The 22,645-nt window shown below is 41.6% G+C and overlaps 1 protein-coding gene across 1 annotated transcript; it reads right to left on the bottom strand.

The window, feature by feature from the left end:
- Positions 1–286: 286 nt before the first annotated feature.
- On the bottom strand, positions 287–22,419 carry myofl (myoferlin like). Its single transcript, XM_030441184.1, has 54 exons — positions 21,884–22,419; positions 21,346–21,401; positions 21,147–21,238; positions 18,762–18,870; positions 18,494–18,590; positions 17,367–17,536; positions 16,890–17,018; positions 16,430–16,492; positions 16,252–16,302; positions 16,052–16,082; positions 15,547–15,662; positions 15,338–15,464; positions 15,141–15,244; positions 14,996–15,064; positions 14,866–14,909; positions 14,695–14,777; positions 14,545–14,580; positions 14,191–14,315; positions 13,983–14,096; positions 13,552–13,729; positions 12,742–12,866; positions 12,506–12,615; positions 12,090–12,282; positions 11,824–11,979; positions 11,596–11,727; positions 11,269–11,432; positions 10,016–10,130; positions 8,925–9,027; positions 8,699–8,838; positions 8,436–8,600; positions 8,063–8,150; positions 7,562–7,639; positions 7,261–7,442; positions 7,017–7,175; positions 6,829–6,930; positions 6,037–6,198; positions 5,763–5,928; positions 5,606–5,676; positions 5,490–5,504; positions 5,310–5,408; positions 4,840–4,968; positions 3,938–4,093; positions 3,713–3,804; positions 3,412–3,582; positions 3,146–3,294; positions 2,778–2,917; positions 2,414–2,502; positions 2,242–2,337; positions 1,992–2,133; positions 1,775–1,874; positions 1,465–1,658; positions 1,266–1,375; positions 1,010–1,157; positions 287–890 (listed from the first exon to the last, which is right to left on the bottom strand). Exons 1-54 carry the CDS (start codon positions 21,969–21,971, stop codon positions 852–854), a joined length of 6,162 nt encoding a protein of 2,053 aa, XP_030297044.1. The 5' UTR covers positions 21,972–22,419; the 3' UTR covers positions 287–851.
- Between the last annotated feature and the right edge of the window lie 226 nt (positions 22,420–22,645).

Consider the following 22,645-nt stretch of genomic DNA (forward strand, 5'->3'; position numbering starts at 1 on the left):
TTAATCCTGTTGTTTTATATGTTTATAGACGATTACTATTCAGGTTTCTCATTCTTGCCATCATATAGCCTAACAGAGTTGTAATATGTGGTGCCTATTTGAGTTTTTTTTTTATGACAATTAAAAAAAAAAACAAGAAAAAAACTACCCATGTAGACACTTTACTCAGGCCTATTCAACTTCTTTTATTGAAGGACCAGGTTTGAAAAAAAGTGGTGCCAAGGGGTCAGACTCAGGTATGTCTGACCTTTAAAAACTCAGAATTGAATTCATTGTTAAAACAAAACACTTTTTAGGTTTGTTTATTAGTTTTCACAATTGAATCATTTAAACACAAATAGAGGGAACACACAATACACCCTTTTAATCTTAGAATAAGGTTGTCAGTCTAGTCTTGTAAATTCTCTTTGCTTAAACAGCCTGGTTTAACATTTTAAAATGAAATGAGATTATTTTCATGCATAGAAACATATCTAATTAATGGATTTTGATATTGCGAATTTACACATTGGTAATAAGATTTAGTTTTCTTGTCTTAATGCTAGTTTACCCAAATGTGGGCTAAAATATGACAAAATATGGACAATTTGCTTATAACATGGTTTATTAAAACATATCATTCTAGACATTCTTGGTTCCTTTTAAAAATTTGAACATAAAGATTATTTACTACATATGAAATATAATACTGAAAGTGCAAAATAATCTAAACAGACATGTCTGTTTATGTGAAAGGAGAGTGCTGGATATCAGTCTGCTTTGGCATCAGCAGAGAAAGTGTTGCATAATTCTGAGGGAAGTAACAGTGACGATGACTGTAGATTCTGCCGACAGCGTCTCTGCATTGCTCCTTAGGAGAAGGGCTTCACAATCTTCATTGAGATGTAGTTCTGTGGATGTGGAATAGACATTAAAATTCACGCAGATCACAAGATACTGTGAAAAACAATGTATGGTGTTTTAAGAAATATCCATAATAATAAACAATCACCAAACTAAGTAATCTTACCGGTAAGGAGTAGAACAGGATCCCGAGGAACAGGATCACCAGCAGAAGGATAATCGATAAAATGAAAATCCACTTGAACCGGCGCCAAACTATGAACTTCATGGTCTTGCAGGGGTTTGTAAACCAGAAGAATGATGTGTCAGGGCGGCTGTCAAGTAGTGAAGGACGGACACATTCACACAATGTAAATTATTGTTAACATTAAGAGATTCATAGCACTACAAAATAATTTTGTTTTAAGGACTCGGATTCTTACTTGGGTTGTTCTAGTCTGGGATTCATGTTTGGCTCATCTCTGCCTTTCCCAGCAGGCCTCTCATCCATCTCCTTCTCCTCCACTATTTCCAGTGTCATCTCTACTTTTCCCTGTGAAATTTTGAAACACGATATTAAACAGTAACCAGAAAACAAAAAATAAACATTAAGTAAGGACTGTGCTGTGGAGATAAACATACACCAAGGACATGTTTCCCGTCCTGCTCGATCGCACATGGCCACCAGCCTCGGACAGACTTCTGGGAGAAGAGTGAGTTGGGCGGTGGTCTTTTGGAAGAGGCAGAGCTCGTCATCCCTGGCAACATCTTGATGTTGCACTTTTCTGGGCTCTTAGCAGGAGGGATCAGATTGAGTAGGTCCAGTTCAACTGAACCTACAACATAGATAATGAAAGAAAATAATTATCATTATATTTTAACAGTAGCCCTTCTAAATGCCTTCCCTTTGTACCAGTATATTTATCATGCTGTAATAACAATGCTGTTTTACCTAAGTAGTCATCCAGTGAGAACTTGTCATTGTCCCATATCTGGACGGTCAGTTTAGGAGGAATCCTGAATTCAGTTTTGTCAAGGTTCCAAAAGTGTTCCTGTAAGAAGAGAGGAACTGTATTCAGATTTTTACAGCCATCAAAAAACTGCCATAATGACTTGGTTCTGAATATCAATGATGTGATGTTTTGTTCATGGACTATGATCTCACTGACTTTTCTCGAGACAACACACAGCTGTTCTGCGGGTAAGTACTCGAACCCAAAGATGAACCTCCAGTTGAAATTTCCGTCACCATCCAGGGATCTGTAGTGGACATCCGTCTTCTGCTTCTGGTCCTCCATGCCTGGCATCCATCTAGGAAACATGTTGAATGCAGATCAGCTGTGAGCTAGTTCCATGGGTAGAAAAATGCTAAATTAAGTAAAAGAAATAAGGGATTCAATTAAGAGACATGTAACGTACCCTTTCACGTAGATGTCGCTCATGTTTTCTCCAGTGATGCTGGTTTCGTCCAGAGTGACATCAGTTGTGTTCCAGACGATGGCTCTCAAGAAGTACCTGTTTTAAAAAATATCATTATGTTTTATCCTTAAATGCATTATGATAAAATATCCTATTTTCGAGTGTCTCTTACTTCTTGGCTTTGCGTGGAGTAATATCACATGGAGGCCCAGGCAAACCGAGGCTCTTGGGGAAAACGTCGACCCACATCTGAATTTTTCCCTGAATTTGTGGAAAGGATGATTTTTAACTAAATCTTTCACACAACAACAAGTAAATGTTATATTGTGGTGCTTGTTTGGGCTTGTTTAAGTTTTTTGCCGACTTCAAGAAACTGAAACGAGTCCAGCTGCCTACAATATAGCACATAGTATTACCTTGACCTGAAAGACTGAGAACCTTCATCAAAATTAAAAGGGTCATTTCAGAGAGCATTAGGTTCATACTTTATCACGTCTATGACAAAAAGAATTCAGTGTTTCTGCTGTGATCTTAACCTGGGACAGGTTGGGTTGGTGGGAGCTGCACAGGGTTCTGGTCTCCACGTGCTCTGGTACCAAGCCCTGGTTTCTGAGGACATGCAAGGCCAGCCTCTCTCTGGCTGGACCCAAGTGTGGGTGGATTACAATGTTTGCCTCTGCAAAGAGCATAGTAGATAATAAAAGTCAAGGATGAAAGAATATCATTTTGCAGAAGATGCATATTATTATCAAAGAAATGCAAACAAAATACAATGAACACAGCATAGCTTGGTGCTGATAAATAGTTATAAAATAGCCAACAAGGTGAATAAAAACAAGACAATGTCATTGCGATAGTATATTTAAGTAATTAAGCACGTCAGATGAATTGAAAATGGCAATACCAAAATCTTGCAGGCTGTATTGTTTTCCCATAAAGGTCAGTGAGCTGCCGTCCCCCTCTATGCGTGCAGGAGGGACGCCCTTGACCTTAGCCACACGCTCGAGGATCTGAGTGGGCTTCAGCTGGTCTCTCCACTGATTGATGCCTGAACTGAAAGAAAAATGTGGCTTTGTGGGTTTGGCTTCATAAAGATGAACACATTAAAGCAGAAGTCCTTGGCCTCCTTTGTATATGTGTTCACTGTGTACACAAAGTGGGCATACTTACACACAGTAAGTCTGTGGCAGGCCACAGCAGGACCTGAAACGAGACAGGAGTCTGTTCTCCAAATCGATGATGGTCTCACCCACTTTCTCATCTCTGCTCAGTAAGTCATAGTCATACACAGCAATCTTCAGGTCCTTGTCTTGAGGCAAGAAGCAAGACAGCTCAAACATCCTGGATAAAAAAAAAGGAGGACAGAAAATAATGTATTTGTTTTTCCTTAATTTTAAAAATGATCTTGAATGAGTGAATGAAATAAAAAAATTACAAAAAGTTCAGTGAGCTGCACACGTTGCTGTCTCACCTCCCAAACTCTGGATTAAGGGTGTTTGGTTTGTAGTTCTCTCTGTCATCCAGTGATTTCCTCCCCAGTGCAATCCTAATATATGGGTCACACTGAATAAAAACAAAAATTATCTATACTTCAGGAGCTTCAATCATTGAAAAAAAATCTAGCTTTATCATATTATGTTATATTTATATATTAAACCAAGGTGGCTGTTCAGTTGTAGCATCATACAAAACTCACCATGCCATTTGCATCTTTAGGCTGCAAGTCGATACCGCGTACAACATAAATCCTGACCAGACACTCCTGCGGTCCACTCTCAGGAAGCTCTCTGAACTGACGGGGTGGGGCTGGCACCCCTGGGTCATCAGGCAATGGGTATATCTTGAATGAGCCCTGAATGTCACCAGAGAGTAAAGCACCGTTAGTCATATAGCGTTGAAAAGATAATTACATTCAAACAAGAATTTAAGACCTCATCACACTAATTTAACACTAGAGTGTAGATTTTCATACTACCTGAAAAATAAACTGAAAAATATCTGATCACCTGCCCTACAAATGAAGAACAACTGGATAGTTTCAGTCCAGACATAAAAGTTGTACCCCTCATTTCCCTTGTCCCCCAACAGTTTATGATTTTAAATATAAATTGACTGATGTTTTGTCTACATGTCAACAATAAACTGCAACTTTCAATCAAGTTGAAACATACCTTTAGCTTACATGACCAAGTCAAAACCTGTAACCGCTCTATATCATTCTTGAGAATATGCTTGGCTTATTTCAACATTAAATTTGAATGTAGGTTCAAGCCCCAAAAGGACCACATACTGCAGCAAACTACTGCTCCACCGAGATACCAATCTGCAGGCTCTATACATATTACTCTGCATACACTGTGTTTATGCCACCACAGCAAAAGCATTGTTTTTAACTTCCCTGAAACCAATATTGCAGGAGCTATAGTATATCCTGTGCTAATTAATCCATTGACTGTAATTGCAATTCAGAAATTGTCCACCAGAGAGCAGACAAAGGCCGAGGAATGTAGATGTGCAAAAGCAACAGCAGTGATTGTTCATGTCACAATAGTTCAGATAAAAGGATGCGGACACTTCCTCAAAAACTGATTTCTCTACCTTGAACTCTCCCACCACAGAGGGATCGTCTTCCTCATCTTCGGTCTTTCCTCGCTGAAGTTTGAAAGTGCTGCAGAAATCTGTGAGACCCTGGAACTCTGCAATCTCTTCGAGTTCACTGTCATAAACCTGAAAATCGCAAAACACAATAACCACATCACAGATTGAAAATGACAAATTTCAAGCTTTTATGATCATTTAAACCTAACTTCACTTTTTAAGTTTTTACCTAACTACGTTTTCACATAACGCCCACCTTTGATTTGCTGTTTTTCAGTCTAAGAACTTGTTTGACTGGTCTCATCTGAGAAAAATGTTTATCTTTGTTTTGGATTACTGTGCACTCTTGTCTATAAATCTGGTCCCGACCCTGTAGCAAGCTGCAGCTGTAGCTTTCAAAACCAACCCAAAGCACAACACAGATTAAATCAGTTCTAGTGTTTTGGCAATGTCTGCTGACATGTCCCCACCTGTAATTTGTCGTATCCCTTTTTCAGGTAAGGCGCACACTTCTCCTGCTCCCCAACGGAAGCATAGAACTTACTCCACCAGTCCACTGCTTCCTCCTCCTACACAATGGAAAATAACGCCAAACTTAGTATTTTTAGAGATGCTGTCATTGGATAATCTGTGAAAGGAGAAAAGCTCACCTTTTCTGCTTGAAGCTGCAAGGTGGGGGGGAAAAAAAACAAAAAAACACAGCAATAAGAAAAAACAGACGTGAAAAATATTGTCATCAACATTTTGTGACTGCATCATTATTTACCTCTGTTTTCACAAGGGGTCTCTCCTCGATGTCTATGACAACATCTCCCTGGGCCGCAGCCATCATGGCCACTGCAAAGAAAACAGAAATAGGAACAAAATAAGTCTCTCATGTATGTAGCCGAGTGTGTATGTTTCCATTCTTTTTGTGTAAATACCTCTAGCAGACATGCAGACTTCATTGTTGATGCGATACGGGTCACAGCGGAACTCCTCAAGGCAGTCGACAGTGCACTGACCCACGACCGGTTTCCTACCGAACGGTCTGTGGTCGACGACCTTGAGCACAATGGGAGGGGTGTACATCTCCTCTTTGGGGAGAAGCTGGATGAGAAACCAAAAAACAGGCCATGTAAGAAAGTACGGACAATGTAGAAATCAAACACTTAAAGGTGTCTTAATATCTTGTCTGGAAATGTTGAGAGATAGTACCACTTTGAGAAGCAGAACCGATCCGGGAAAGTTGGGGTTCTTTTTGAAGTTCTTGATTACGGCAGTTTGCACAATCTCACCGCCACATTCCACGATCAAACTGGGGGAGGAAACTGTGGCCAACTGGTAGGTCTTCATGTTCCTCAAGCCCCAAGTCAAGACCTGGGATCGAATAAATACACTTAAGTCACGTTGCCACCCAGTTTGTCTGGAACTTTTAGTCCCAGGAGCTACTTTTCAATGAATTAAAAGGCTTCTCCGGCCTGTTGTTGTCTGTGTTTCCACCATCGTCCAAAGACCCATGGTATCAAGTAGTGATGTCTGTTTTCAAACAAACGACTACACAACAACGAAACATTGACTTCCCACATTTCCTTGGCAAATCAGAAATGTTCCGTGCTTCAAGCCCCACTCCAAAGTCGCTGTTCTTTTCAAACATACTATAGTATTGGTATTTAAAATATTTTACAATATTTTCAAACTGTAAAATAATGTCCCTGGAGCTTAACATAGACCTTGGTCCCTGTGGTGGAGGCAATGGTTCTTCACAGGTCCCTAGTCCATTGGGAAGATCCTGCAGTCGAAATGCAGATCGAGACACTGTTTTGAACTATGGGTATCTGAAGGGACTAACACTGTGGTAGCAGATAAGTGAAAGGAAGGAAGGGAGTTTCAGATAACAGATGCAAAAACAGCCGAAATCTCAGGGTTGGGCTGGTCTTGTCTGATCATGTTGCGTTTGCAAAGGGAATCTATAATTGCTGGCAGCAGCAGGAAGGATTGATGATGTACCTCAATCGCAGTGAGCTGAACTACAGGCCTGATTCCCTGTGGTACCATGTAGAGCTTCTCTCCTCGTCGTGGAGGCACCAGTGGCAGATCTCCATCGTTCACCTGGAGGGCAGAGCACAGCGCCACCTCGTTAGCACAGTTTCATTAAGTTAAGACAGTATGTTTACTTTCTTTAGTGTTTTCTTTACCTTGTCCTTCAGAAGGAGCTCTGCAGCCAGCAGTACCTCCCCAGCGCTGCGGCCTTTTTTGGTGACTGGGAACCACAGCAGCTTCGGGCTGACAGCCACACTGGGGTTCAGTTTCACTACTACGGGGCATGTACAGCAACCCATGGGCTCATCTTTACCCTTGTAAATAAAATACAAACATGTCGTTAAGCCTGATTGCATACTCCATGAACCATAGCTGCATTTTTGAATAAAATATACATACAACTTGATCACTGTCGTACAGCTCCAACACTACATCAGGAGGGTTTTGGCCGACAGTTTGGGGGTCTCCATAGATTTCAATGTCCTCAAAGATGAGAGTTTGATCCCATGTGGGGTTCAGTGACGCCCTGATGACTTCTGTGGTCTTGCTCACATGTAGAAATGATACATGGGCATAGGGATCTGGAATGGACCAGGGCATTAAATGTTAACATGTCGGAGTAGATGTCATGTATTCCTCTTTGTCTAGGCTTGTATTTTTCCTGGTTATTCTGAGACAAAGGTTTTTGCTTTATTTTTACCTGAGAAGCTGTCTTTATCCATGGCACAGAGATTCCTCGCCTGATACACGTACACTCTCAGATGGTACATGTAAGACCCTGAAGGGAGACAACCAAAAACAATGTAATCTCACAGTACAGCTCCTAATTAGGCATGTATTTATCCATGGTTTAGGGTTATCTTGACGAAGGTCCAGTTAGGACGTTTGAAGAATGATGACTGACCGGGAATCAGCTTTATCACTGTAAGAATATATCTGGGATAAAGGGACTTATGTTATGTTATGTTATGTTATGTTGACTTACTTAGCCGGATTTGGAAAAACTTATCCATCCTTTCTTATTTCTTAACATGTTTTAATGTTTTGTCTCCCAACATCTTCCTTCATGTTTTTAAATGCAATTGGTAATTTGTTTTAATTTCATTTGTATGCGCCAGTATGCGCCGTGTCGAGTTGCCCTGTGTCTGAATTTTGCTATACAAATAAACTCGCCTCGCCTTTATCTGATCGGATTACTTACTGTTAAAGTGGCAGGAAACGGTGGGTGTGTTGGCACCAAATACTTTCGCTGCATCTTTTTTACTGGTCTTCTCATCCACATCAACCCCCTGTTGACAAAAAGCAGGGTGGGGCGCTTAAAAGAGTAAAACACAACAATCATATGGGGTAAATTGAATAAAGTTGAGGGCAACAATGGAGAACTAAAATAAAACTTCCTGAGTTGTTTTGCCAGCTTCTGGCAGGAACAGGCACATGCAGGAGAATAATGAGAGGATATGACTCAGTTGGCATTAAGTAACTGTTGTTGCCATGACAACTGCCTCGTCAGGGGAAATTTCAGGAATGTAACACATTTAAGAAATATTTCTCAGGGGACTTTTTGTTAGACTCACTAATGCCCCTTCCAGTCTGAAGATGGCAGAGGCCCCGATGCGGTCTGAGGGTACCATCTTTCTTCTCCAGCGGCGGCGGCGGAACGTGTCAGAGGTGCGCTCCTTTCGGTGGAACTTCCAGCCAATCAGAGAGGAGTACTCCCAGCCTTCCCCTGAATCTCGCCGCTGCAGAAGAAGCAAAATAAGAATGATAAACCGCACTCATACAGCAACTTCTCTCTCAAATCTTTTCTTTTTTGGATCTACCTCTACCTCTCCCTCACCTCAGTAGTTGCCGTTTTATCAGAAATCTTCTTCCGTGGTCGGACAAGTCTCTTCCTGCGATGGATATGGTACATTTTCTCCGCTGCAACCCAGGATTTGGGTTTATCATCAGGAGGAATGGTGATTCCGTATTCCCAACCTAGCATCGTGGGCAGACACACAAACATAGTTAGACTCAGGGCATTTAAAAATAACTTTTGATCACATATTTTAGTTTCACGTTACCTTTCTCATCTACAGCCCTGTTGATGTCAAAGCTCCACTGATCCTCCCAGGCCCATCCAGGCGGACAGTCAAACTCTCCTGGGTCCTGAGTCTTCTCTCCATTCTACACAGCAGAGACATTCTGCCATTCATTTATGTATTTCATAGCTGTATATCTGAAGTATTAAGTGTTTCAAAACTTGAAAGCTAAAATTGGTGATTACAAAAGAATGATTCTGGTGGCGTCTGTGGACAAAAGATTACGATGGTAAAAGTCTACAAAGTACACTTCGTTTTAGTGCCGTACTACCAGATTACGGAGCAGCTTTTTATATGACTTATCCGATATGGGTACGTCAGAATCCGACCTAGTAACAGCTATTAAGAATAACTATTTTAATTATGTAGAAATAGCAAATCTGCTCACTGATGGTCTCATTTTCTTATGTAGGTCATATAAAGGCATCAGTAGGAAATTAAGACTGTTTCATAAACAGTTAAAGATTCCTTGTTGTTACTTTAACTTCTGGCTACTTGGGGCCCGATGAAGTCCAAACTTCACACTCCTTTTAGTTCTGTTTTGCGCTCAACCAGCTCCAAAGGGAAATGTCTGCCGTTTTAAATGAAAAGACGATGTTCAGCAGCAAGTTGCTAACTTTGTCTATTAGACTTTTGTTCCTGGGCAGGTAATGTACAGTAGGTTTATGAGATTTTTATCTGAACAGATAGCTGCCTGCTACATCTGGAATGAGATTGTTATTTAATTCATTAAAATACTGAGAATAGCAGCTTCCAGTTAATCTGGATTTGTATGGATCAGGTACCCAAAATGTTATAACATACATACACATGCTAGAAAGAATGGGAGTCATCCATAAAAGGCCATATGTTTATTTACATCAGTGCAACCGCAAAGCAACCCACCTGTCCTGTGTACATATGAGCTCAGGAGACGCTGATAACATTGGAAACTAACATGAATAGAAAGCCTTTGTCCTGTTATCTTCAAAATTTCTTACATAGAGTACCAAAATTTAAATGACTGTGTGTGTGAGTCTGTGGGTACGTGCGTGCATGTGCATGTGCATGTGGTTGAGAGCAGTGCTTCATACCACGTCTGTGTAAGGCTCTGCAGCGGGCTTCCACTCCCCACCAGGGAAACGCGTTTCATTCTGAAAAACCTCATCTGTGAACTCTGTGTGGCCCGCATCAGCTTCTGTCAACAGGCTGTAGAAAACACCAGCAAAGGGTTGATGAGAAGCTTTGTGACTCAGACAGCAGCTATGTGGGACCTTGATAAACAGAGCGGAACAGCTCCGAAAGACGAGCCAAACTTATTTACAAGAGCCCCCGTGGGAGAATGTAAGCACTTCAGATGTACGAGGCACTCACGAGGGAGGTGTACCTCCCTAAACCAAAACATCGAAATTCCTTTGTATATCCTGTAATTGTGTTCGTATCACTGTTCGGTGCTGTTGCTGGTACAAGCACTGATTTATTATTGCTACCAATTAAGAGGGGATGAAGCTGAAATATGAACAGGATTGTGGGGCAGGTTTAACTGCATGGCGATAAGAGGATGTTTGAACTTGAGACTGGACAAGCCATGAATCACGAACCACTGTGCAAGTGTGTGTGAGTATCTTAAAGGGATATTCCGGTGTAAGATTAATCCATGGTCTAACACACCGTGAAACTGTGTTAGACTCCCTCTCGAGAGATCAAGTTTGCAGACCGCTAGCTAACGTAATTTTAGCATCCTCAGAAACGTCCGCACGACAACTATACATTGCAGTAAATGGGTCCAAATATAAAGCGGCCACCAAACTTCAGCAGCATTAGAAATAGGGTCCCAGCACATATTTCAAGGCATCAAACATTTGATATAGTTATCGGATTTGTCGGAATAGATAAACAAATCTCACCACCCGAGAAGCCTACCGAGTGCAGTAGAGTTCCGCAGCTGATGATCATTACTGCGGGACTCTACTGCACTCGGTAATCGACTCACAGGGCTTTCCCACAACAAGGAAGGCTTCTCGGGTGGTGAGATTTGTTTATCTTGTCCGACAAATACGGCAACTATATCAAATATTTGATGCCTTGAAATATGTGCTGGGACCCTATTTCTAATGTTGCTGAAGTTTGGTGCTGTTCTGAGCATTATTTGTGGCTTTTTGATGGCGGTTTTATATTCAGACCCATTTACTGCAATGTATTGTTGTTGTGCGGTCGTTTCTGAGGATGCTAAAACTACGTTAGCTAGCGGTCTGCAAACTTTATCTCTCGAGAGGGAGTCTAACACAGTTTCACAGTGTGTTAGACCATGGATTAAACTTACACCGCAATATCCCTTTAAACTTACCATCGCTCAGGGTCAACAAACCAGTCTCCATCCCACTCCCACCCACGTGGCGGCAGGAAGCGCTCTTGTTTGAGTTTCACCTTTCCAGTCACGTCTGAGAATTTGTGGCGACCGACCAGGCCTGTGGTTCCCCATTTCCCCAGCACATGGGCCTGGTTCTCATACTGCATGAAGAAAAGGCGGTCAGGTCAAGCACTTTCACTAACTGATGTTTTTTTAAATGTTACGAATAGTTAAGAGACCAGCAGATGTGCTTAAGAGCAATATTTCAAATAAAGCAGATACAGCACAGCTGAAATCAGATGAATGTTAGCGTAGCTACTGTACCATTTCAGCATACACACTGAAGTTTCCCTCTGAGAAGCTGTTGAACTTCTTCTCATGAGCAGAGAGACCAAGCCACATGTTGACCCGCAGCTGAACAGGAATCTTCACACCTTTGTTTTTGTCCATGGGGTACTGAAAAACAAAAATGATGTGCATGAGAGCTCAACTTGATGTAAAAAATAAAAATATAAAAAAGGACGTGTTTTTGCAAGCTGAATCGTTTTGAACCTGCATGAAGATGGTCTTGGTCCGTCCACAGTGTTTGCCGCGTGCCTGTTCGCTGAAGTTGGAGTACAGGATCTCGTTTGCTGGGACTCGCGCAAAAGCCACCCGCTTCTCTCCTCTTAACATCCAGATGATCACATCTGGCATGCTGTTCTGAGGCTGATGGAGACACACAGCGTGTCAGTTACATTATAATGTTTCACTGACATCTCTTTGAGCTTCTTAACATTATTTATAGTACAGAGCAGGATAGTTTCATTTGCCCTAACCTCTTCTGCCAGCTGCTTGATTCTGTCCAACCAGTCTTCAATGTCACCCACAGTAGTCTTGACATCTGTGGCCTCCTCTTTCATGCGAATGGCCATCTGCATGATACCGTTCACGGCAGCATCACGCAGAGTTTTCATCTGGAGATCCAGAGCGGTCACATTGGGTTGGCCTTCCAGTTCTGGAAGCTTGAAACTTTTGAAACGTGTTGGTTAGTAAGTAAGTTAGTAAGTAATGTTAACCCTAACCCTTAAAACAACACAAAAAAACAAACAAAAACGAATTCAACCCAATCAAACTCTTGCAAATGTAATTGACCAAAACACTACACACACTACAGTCATCCTGTTGACATTATCATAGCATTACATCATACAGCACAGAGATCCAGGGGAGGATCTGTCTGGGCATGTCTTACCTGTTGAGGTCTTCAATCATGTGGTTGATGAGTTTGAGCCAAATCTCAATCAGACGTGTCTCAGGAACCTTGGCTAAAATGGCTGTTTTCAAAGAGGTGAGGTGGGACTCCTTTAATAAATCACAGAGACATATACAAGGACATTACTAAGCGGCACTACCTGTGTAGACATGCACAGTATTTGGGAATGCACTATTTCACTGTTCAACTGTGCCACTGTGACTGGTGTTACTCACCAGCCTCTCAGCGATGAAGAGGAGAACGTTGACAGAGTCCAGACGGTGGCTGATGTCCTCCCAGTATGAAGTGAGAGTCACTACAGGCTTGGTGTCAGCCCATGGCAGGTAATAGTAGTGATTACCTGTGCAGTACAAAATAAATATACCCAGTCATTTTAATTACAAGTTGCAGAGTAAACCGCATACTAACATTTGCTGTCCGTGTGATACTCATTCTCTGTGGCTTCAACACGACCCTTTCAAACACAGACTTACAGCATGGTAAACAGTTTATCTAAAGTACTGTCAAGTGTTCACTGTTAAAGTAGAGTTTTAATGGTTTTTATTTAACATGATTTTCAACAAAGCGATCATTAGTAGGAAGTATGAATGTTGCTGGGGTTCAACAAAACAAACAAAAGACATAAATAGCCTGGGATCATGGGAGCTGTTGTCACCATTAGTAAGCAACCACCATTGCCAATGAAAATCTATCTACATCACTCAGGCATGAGATCATCTTTTAAAGTTATATTCGCATTATGGTTAGTTTCATTTGCCAGCATCCTTCCTCACTCTCTGAGTCTCTCCTGGGAGTTATAGTGACAGGCGACCGAATGACATGCATCTTTATCTTAAACAAAAATCCAGGTTTGTGTGGGTTTGAACACATGTAGTAATGTAATGTAAGTACACAATTAAACTAAACAAAATATATCAAATCCTGAAAACAAGGTCATGTGCCAGGAAAAGAAGTTAGAACATCCTGGATTATAAAACGGCATGAAGTTAGGACGTCATCTTTAGAATTCTTGCAGACTTTCCTACCATCAAACACAGCAAAGCCGTACTGGGTGGTGGACGACAGGGGTTTGCAGGTCGAGTCCAGCTTGTTACCATAGTTACCGATGCTGACCTCAAACTGGATTGGCTCGCCTGGCTCTTGGAGCATGCATGCACTGTGGAACACAGCACATAGAGAGAACTTCCTCCTACGCTGGTATTTCTGCAATAACAAGGATGTGGCAGTTTTAGTGGTCATGTTAAAGGTTTCAGTGTTTCTATGTCAGTTAAAAAGTGTCATTGCCCTGATGCCTTTCACACCTTCACACCGCCTTTCACCGATCACACTGTTAAATACTCAAGCAATAAAAAGACAACTCACAGATCCATAACCTTGGGCCATGTATCTTAAGGGTTGTTATAGGAGTCAAACAAATAAGCTGACAGCAGTAATTACAGTATGACTGCATGTATACCTGAGCCACCAGGATGCCATCACTGGAGATGTCGTCCACATTCTTATCAACCTTTCCATCCAGCTGAGTGGACAGTTCAACAAGGACCCTCCCCCTGTAGGCGACCCCTTCACCCTGAAACGGACCAAAATGCAGATACCTCATGTAGACAAAGTCATGCGTCTATACATACTGAACCCTCAGCACTGGGCTGAAAGAGTAGTCTCACCTTTCCAAGGTTGAGTTCATCATACGGATCGGGCAAGCCAGTAAATTCTCTTGGGCTACCGTACAGGTTAACATAGCAAGGGCCAAAAGCTGGGAGAAAACCAATCTCTGATGCTGCAGTGCTCACTGCAACACACACACAGACAAGGTTTAATAGCCTGGATAGTTTCAAGGCATTACATCCATTGTAGTGGTAAAAATAATCTAAATATATACTTTGTAGCTCACAAGGTTAACCATTATGTGTATTTATAAATATTAAAGTCCATTCTGAACTAAAACTATAAAAGGTTCAAATCAGTTTTTAAGCTGTGGTGGTAAAGCATCAACATGCAGAGGAGCATTTCTGACGTACATTCAGATACCGAGTTGCCACCTTCAGCCCGTTCATCTGTTTCAAGTAGAGGAAAAAAAACACACATATATTAAATGTCATATTGCGATATCAAAATTTTTAGACAAAGATTCTAAGCAATCGTAACAAAAATATAAAAAACATAATTACCTTCAATCTCCCCCCCAGAGGAAGACATTTGGCTCAGATTTAAAAAAGTTGTTCCTATGGCGTCATCCCTGGTTAGACGATCCCTGCCGAGAGTAAACTGGCACGTCAAAACATTGTTTGTGACGTGACTGTCACAAGTGCGGCTGTGTGTGAGTGCATTTGAGCTCTTACCAGTCATACATAGTCAACTTGATGCGTTCGCACATGGACGGGAACTACAGGGGCAGACAGATGCATGTGTTCATTTGTGTTGATGGTTACATTTGGATCTACGTCTTACTGTTTTATATGTCGCTCATACCTTGACTTGCAGATTGACGAGTTGATTCCACTCTGGATTCGCGTTTTTCTCAATGATTTTGGTGCACAGCTAAAACAACGAAAATGTCATTGCATCAAGACGATACTGTCAATAAACTTTTTTTTTTTACTTAAACATGTAATACCTTCCTGCCAGCAAAGCTGACTTCCACATATGGATCCACCAAGTTCTTCTTATCGCCATCGCCTCCAAAGACCTGTTTCACAGTCTGAACAAAGGCATCATCCACTGCAATGCAAAGTAGATTATAAATACAGAGCTTTTTCAGGAGGAGTTCACTGCATCAAACTACAATAGCATAGGAATTTATGGGTCACTTACTCTGTGGTATATCTTCGGCACGGTATACTTTGAGGCTGAGTGTGGCCGATCGCATTGTGACACCGGCTGGCATCAGAAGATTGCTTTCTATGTCGTCGTGCTCCTCACTTATCTCTCTCCTCTCACTCTGGACCCAGATATCATAGGAGAGTTTGTATTGGTCTTTTTCAAGAAAAGACATTTAATGGTAAGTCAGACGGTACACTCACCGGCGGCTCGTCTCCAGTGCCCACAACAATGATGCTGACTTTCAGGTAACCTCTGGCCCCTGAGCTGGAGTCATCCGGATCACTCAGGAGGAGCCACTTCCTCATTATAGCATGACCTGGACATGGTACAATTTTGTATGATATATAAAAACGTATGATCTAAATTTTTAGTATGCATCTCACATGCACTAAAGCTGCAACGAATAGTCAATTAATACTTTTCTTGTCAACATTTAAATCATTCACCAACTGTGTTCTTAGCCGCTTTAAAAGCAGAGAAAGTCCAAATTCTCTAATTACAGCAAACATATTTTATGCATCATATAAACTGAATATCTTTGACTTGTGGATGAATCAAGACAATAGAGGAGGTCATCTTTGGTTTTGAGATACACTGCAATTTTTCACCTTTTTCTGGCATTTTATAGCAAAAAACAACAGTTACTCAGTTAATCAAGATAATAATCGACAATGAGGATAATTGTTAGTTCGCTCTAACACTGACCTGGTTCATCGTAGATGTAGCTGACATCGAGCTAGAGAAGCGAGAAAACAAAAAATTATGAAAATAGTTTTAAATCTGTCAACCTGCTGGTGATAAACGTCACAATTCTGCTACACCGAGTCCCTCCTAGTGAGCAATAAATCACTACAGGTCAAAATTCTCAAATAAATTAAGAAGGGATGAGGACTTAAAAACAATACCTTGAACTCCCCCATTAGACTGTCAGATCTAACTGAGTAAGAGTCATAAACCTGTCAAGACAAACACAGCGTCACACCCTCTGCAGATGCACAAACCCAATTTTAAAAGCACATCATTTTTTTTTTTCATTAATTAAAAAATAATGCAGAAATAAATTAAAAAGAGTTGTCAACGCACCCGGAGACTGACACTCTCGTCAAACAGCTCTGAAGGGAGCATGTTAACATTGTAGAAAAACATCTGGTGATCAGAAACAAGTCATAAATTAGCGTGTGCTTCCCTCGTCACTGTACAAACAAACATTTTGATGTCAGACATACTCGTGGCAAACATCTAGGACTTACAGTTTAATAAGCGGAGATGTTTATGCTTGGGAAATAACTGAGACAAGGGAAGATGCATAAGAGAAGAACTGGATGCAAAAGAAAACCAAAGACACTGCCTCAAGCTCCACTGAGAAATCACTGCTGCGGAGAAGAGATAAATACCCCAGAGGGTTTGTTAAAGCTGATGGTAATTTAGTGGCAAAGAGTGAAGATGTTGTTAGAGGATGTTAAATAGACAAGCAAGATACAAGCAAAAGTGTGCGATCGCTAAAGTAATTTAAAGGATAATTTTGTGGTGATGGATGCATTACCTCGTCAAAGAATGGGTTATTTCCCCTTCTAATTCTCGTCCTGTGGGTCTGTCCGCATACGTTCACCTTAACCACTGGCTTGATGTTGTTGCCAGGCAGCTGGCGGCCCTCGATGACACGAACACGAATCTGGAAATTGCGATTAAAAGTGAGGCAGCTGAACAAACAGCGAGACAATTTATGTGGCTCCTTTTTGATAAGGTACCATTGATTCACTTGTGTTGGCAAATACAACGTATTCAGTACAGACACAGGATCAGAAAAATGTTCCTAAAGAAAATCAGCGGTGTGAAATTGCTTGCGCTGATGCAAAACCAATGCGAGGATGTGCACATTAGCGAAACTCCAACAGGAGGGATACATTTATTATCTCTCGGCTGGCTCAGCCTTCAGTTGTCATTCGTCATTCACGTGAACAACCAAAAAAACTCTCTCCTAAATTATTCAGGAACAGAGAAATCAAAACTCAGACAATACCTGGAAGTCCTGAGGCTTATTGGCCAGCGCTCTGTGCCTCTTACGGCTGAGACGGACTGCCTTGTGGCTGGCTCTACCAGGCTGGTTTGGTGAAGTGGGAGCTCCTGGACTTCCACCCTGTCCTCCTCCGTCCACGTCTCCCTCCGCCTCATCGGTGTCTTCATCGCCTCCTGGGGTGCAAAACCACAGCAATTACAACCTTCTCTGACTTGCTTCACACTTTGTAATGTTTTCTCAGCTCGATTTGTATCCGTCAAAAAACAAGACAGCAAACACACTCTCATACGAGAAAAACCTATAACCCAGTGTGAGATGTTTCCGTTAAACTCTGTGTGAGTACTTAGCCAGGTGATTATATGTCTTTCTTTCTTTCACTTTTCAGGCATGCAGATGAGAGTAAATTAAAGGCTGATACCGGTAATGGGCATGGTCCGAGCAAGGGCACCAGAATGAAGCAGGTAGGAAAGAAGGAAAAAGAGCAACAAGCCCCCTATTTCAAACCCATGGCCCACGTTCAGTTTAAGTTGTGGATCACTATATCCCAGTTCCAATCTTTCCTGTCCATTTAGTGACACAACCGTGCAAGATGCGAGTTCGAAGATTAAGCATGGTGCTGTCCATGAGTAGTGAGTACTAGAAATGACAACTGCGTAATCATGGGTCCAAACATCAACACGTTGACTGGCATCATGGCTGGTGTAATCCAATCCCAAGATAATCAATAATCAGAGAGAATGCACCCACAGAACCTTGCTTGTTCCATTAGGGCAGTGATTTTTCAGTCCTGGTGTTCGGGGTCCCCTGCTCTGCTAGTTTAAGATATTTCCCTGCCCTCTCACACCTGACTAAAGTGATCTGCTCGTCACGAAGATCTGCTGAAATCTGATAACGACCCATTCATCTGAATCAGGTGTGTTGGGACAGGGACACATATAAACATGCAGAGCAGGAGGCCCCCGAGGACCAGGATTGAAAAACACCGCATTGGGAGAGCTCACAGTTTAACAATAGTATTGTTAAAACAGTTCTATGGATATTGACAACAGCAGCAATCTTTCTGTATCAAAGTTGTGCACAGTTATTATTCAGTGTTCGTTTTTGGGTGTTGGTGTCAACTGTGGGCTTACCAGTTTCTGCATAAGACATGTCTCCATCAGGCTGATCATTAAGGTTTGGAGTAGAGTTGGCAGGTGGCTCATATCCAATGATCAAATTAATTGTCGCCTGAAAAAATGGAATGTTTCCCCATTAGCATTATACTGTCTCATGTCTTGTATCAATTGTACCTCATAGGAGTGAGCACATCCCACTACTTCCTGCAGACCTTAACAGATAACAAGCATGTTGGTGTCATATATTGCTGCAGTGAATCTGTTCTTGACTTAAAGTATTCACCCCAACAGCCTGTTGTTTCTCACTGAGCAAGGGCACGTTCTTGGACGGGAGCGACCTCGCTGGACCACTGCCCAAGTCCCTCAGAGAGATTTTTGCCGAGCCAATAAACCTGTAAAGCAAATCACATACACAATCCTTTGGTGAGACAATCACAGATACGTCAGCAACTGAATCACTGCAGTGGGAGGAACCACTGAAACAATAAGGAGGATGCTTTGGTTCCACAAACTGTGATGAACTTGATGAACTGAAATTATCCTTAGGCGCCTGGACACAGTGTTTGTGGCTGGAATATGCTCGTTGCTGTGGATGGTTGACAGTTTCTACTTCCCAGTTTCACTTCTTCACATATGTTGACAAACCTGGCAACCACACCTACAATATTTTTTTTTCTACCAAACCGAAGTCATGTGGCAACGGTGATTAATAACCACAGTGGACTGGACCACATTGGGCTTTTTCTAAAATTAGGTCCATCACAATTGTGGCTATAGGTGGATTATGTATCATGTCACACTGAATCCAAAATGTTTTCCTAGTGAGAAACATCAACTTTTGCAACAGCTAACTTTGGCATAAGAATAATGGCATAAGAATAATTTGGGAGCATCTGTACCATCCCTCAAGACAACTAATGGGACTTTGCTGTGTGACAAGGACCAGCTAGTTACACAGGCCAGCCCCAGAGATGTTGAAAAAGTGCAAAGAAAAAGCAAAGATGGAAACAATTATCATCTACCACAGGCATGTGCTGGCTGCTCTGTACCCAGTTAAAGAGTGGACAAATGACAGAGCCAAGAAGGCGGGTGAAATGGCAGTGTGAAGTAAGCAACAGGAGGACCGGAAAAGTCATATTCATGATTATGCTTCTTCTCTGTTTTTCTCAACAGCTGTGCCATTTTCTTAACATTGCACAGACCCTAAAAAACTTTGGATGTCCTCAGGAAAGCGGGGTCAGCTACGGAGGATAAGACAGAGAGGAAAGCTGGTTTGACATTTAACTGTCTCTACCACTGCAGAGGCCACATGCAAGGGCTGGTTTATATAAAGTAGATTAATGTCTGTATACATTACTCTCGTAAAAGCGAAACAGAACAATTAAAAAAAAGAACTGACTTCTTCACCACAGGGGATGGTTTTCCTGGCATGCAGATATATTTTCCAGTACCGGATGGAGTAATTTGGGAGTAAGCAAAATATTTGCCAAACAAACTGAGCAGTCTGCACTGCCTGGTGAGCTGCTCTAGATGTCTTATCTTGATTGCGCCACCGAAAAATTGGGCTCTGAGTCACATTCCTTTTTGTACATTTCCCTACTGTAGATTACCGATGTGGGTCAGACTTCTGTCGGCTGCATGATAAAGCAAGCACATTTTGAATTTATTGATTTTATTCAACATTTATTCAACCAGGAATTAAGCCTCACAGAGATTTTAAAAAGATCTTCCTACATAATCAGGTTCATACTATGTCTAAAGTTCATTTTGCAAAACATTACAGCCTAAGCTGCTACTAGTCAGCACTGATGTACCAATGACAAGCCAGCACAAGCTCTCTTATTCACCCTCCTCATGTGTTGCAGGCGGTGATCATGGAAAAAAAAATCTGAGTGCATTCGTGGCTGAGGCAGACACCCCTCCACCCTCACGCCAGCCCTAGCGCTTCCCTCAGAATAATTTATATTACACACTATCAGTCACTGGAATGACTCACTGGAAATGTTATCATTTGGTCTACCTTTCCTGCCTGCACTGCAGCAAGACCTTGGTAGAAAATGCTTGCATAAGCCTGAACAAACAGAGTAATGATAAAAAAAAAATTAAACAGAGTAATAAACAACAAGTTTAAGTCTGAGTCTAAAAGGAAAGGTTAAAAAGAAGTGAATTTTCTTTCCTTTTAAGGCAGCATTCCTGGTAGGAGCAAGCTATTGTGACGGAGACAAAGCACCGTCTGTCCTGGCTCTGCAAGTCTTAACACAGTCGCATTGGATCCTGTATAAACAGCTCAGTGAAGTTAAAACATGCTATTCTTCTACTTCGAAAGAGATCATAATAACTGTTTTACAGTGTAGTTGTTACTGCTATGAAACGAGAAATAGGACACATTATTATTACAGCTTTTCAAAAATCTAAGTTGTTCACTTTCAGTCATTACCTGTCCTACTTAGTGAATTATGGTGTTGGGTATATTTTGAGAGGGTGAGAGCTGTTACTGAAAGATGCGCCTGCACAGGAAGTGGTCTTCACTCAGACCTCTGCAAAACCATGAGTGGTTGACGCGATCAGTAATGTGTCTCACCAGGCTGGGGGCTGGAGATTGCGCATCCATAACAAACATGTGTTGAACAGTGACACAGTTACTTGGACGATGCCTTCATTCACCTACTTGTCTTTGCCGATTGTTTCATAGTCCTTTACAACCACATTGATGAATGAAGATGCATCCAAAGGGCAGCCTTTCAGATCAAATTCAAGCACCTGTAATCACAAAGACATTTAGTTTTAAACTGAGGCAACAGCCGCTCTCATTTCCAACACATACGAATCCATACATACTTTACAGCTCACTTTAATTCCCCACTTACTTCATTCCAAACAGGATTCAGCTCATTGTCAATTGCTTTGGTTTTCTTCTTTTCACCTGCACGCACAATGAGGGTGAACCAGATTTATTGGCAAAAACAAAATGGGGAAGCATCGTGCTACTTTATCAAACACATATTTTGGACGCAAACAAGCTTCTTCCAACTAAAAATATAACAAATCAAAATGTTTAAATGTGCTCAAACAGAGAAAGTCGTCATGCAGTAAGGCATTTCATTAGTAAAATAAATAAATAAAGGACAAGCCATGAAGATAAAGACCTCCACTGGGGACAGAGGCCTATCCTGACCTTATAAGGATGTACTCTCGGTTTTGTAGCCTTTATGAATCACTGTCAAAATATTCAATAAGCTCTGAGAAGAGATGAAAACTGTAAACAGCTGCTACTTTAAAAAAAAAGCTATTTAGAAACTGAAACAATGTGTGCACGATCAGCCTGACTGAGAAGAGTTAGCAGAGCATGTAGCAGTTTCCCTATATTAAAAAAAAAATCTAAGTTATAGTCAGTGGGTCTCTCACCTCTGAACACAACCCCAGCTATTGGATCTGGGTTTCCAAGTTTCTTTTTAGGAATCCCACTCGCGGACTCAACAATGACCCGCAGCATGGTTTGAAATAAAATCCAGACTTAATGACAGAAACGACTCATATTCCGCCGGGAGAGATGGAGCCCTGACAGAGGGAACTGAAACACACAGATGTGTAAAGCAGGGAGGAGTGGACACCGGAGGGCAGCCTCAGCATGAGTCACTGGCATGAACCACACCAGCCAGCCTCTGGAGGTGAGCTGGGTGAATGGGCCGGGTAGACACGGCGACTTTCACAGCCAAACTGTCTCATTAACTTTTCAAAATAGCTCATATTTACAACTAAGTTTCGCTGTGCAGAAATATAAGTGTACTCATCCACCAGACAGCATCTCAGCCATATGGTCTCAGCTCCTCATTTTTTGTACTGCGGCGCCTCTCAGTGGTGTGACGACGTCATGCATCTTTTCCGTGATGTCAGAAATGACACTCAAGCTAGCTAACCTCGGTGCACTGTAAAACATGCTCGCTTAAAGTAATGTTTCCAAATAAAATGAGAACATACTATGGTAAGATAAGACACAACCAAACACATACACATTTGTCAATAAAACGCTGCCCCAGTGGTAAGATAGATAGATAGATAGATAGATAGATAGATAGATAGATAGATAGATAGATAGATAGATAGATAGATAGATAGATAGATAGATAGATAGATAGATAGATAGATAGATAGATAGATAGATAGAAT

This window comes from Sparus aurata, chromosome 15 (genome assembly GCF_900880675.1).
Source record: "Sparus aurata chromosome 15, fSpaAur1.1, whole genome shotgun sequence".
Classification (NCBI taxonomy): domain Eukaryota; kingdom Metazoa; phylum Chordata; class Actinopteri; order Spariformes; family Sparidae; genus Sparus; species Sparus aurata.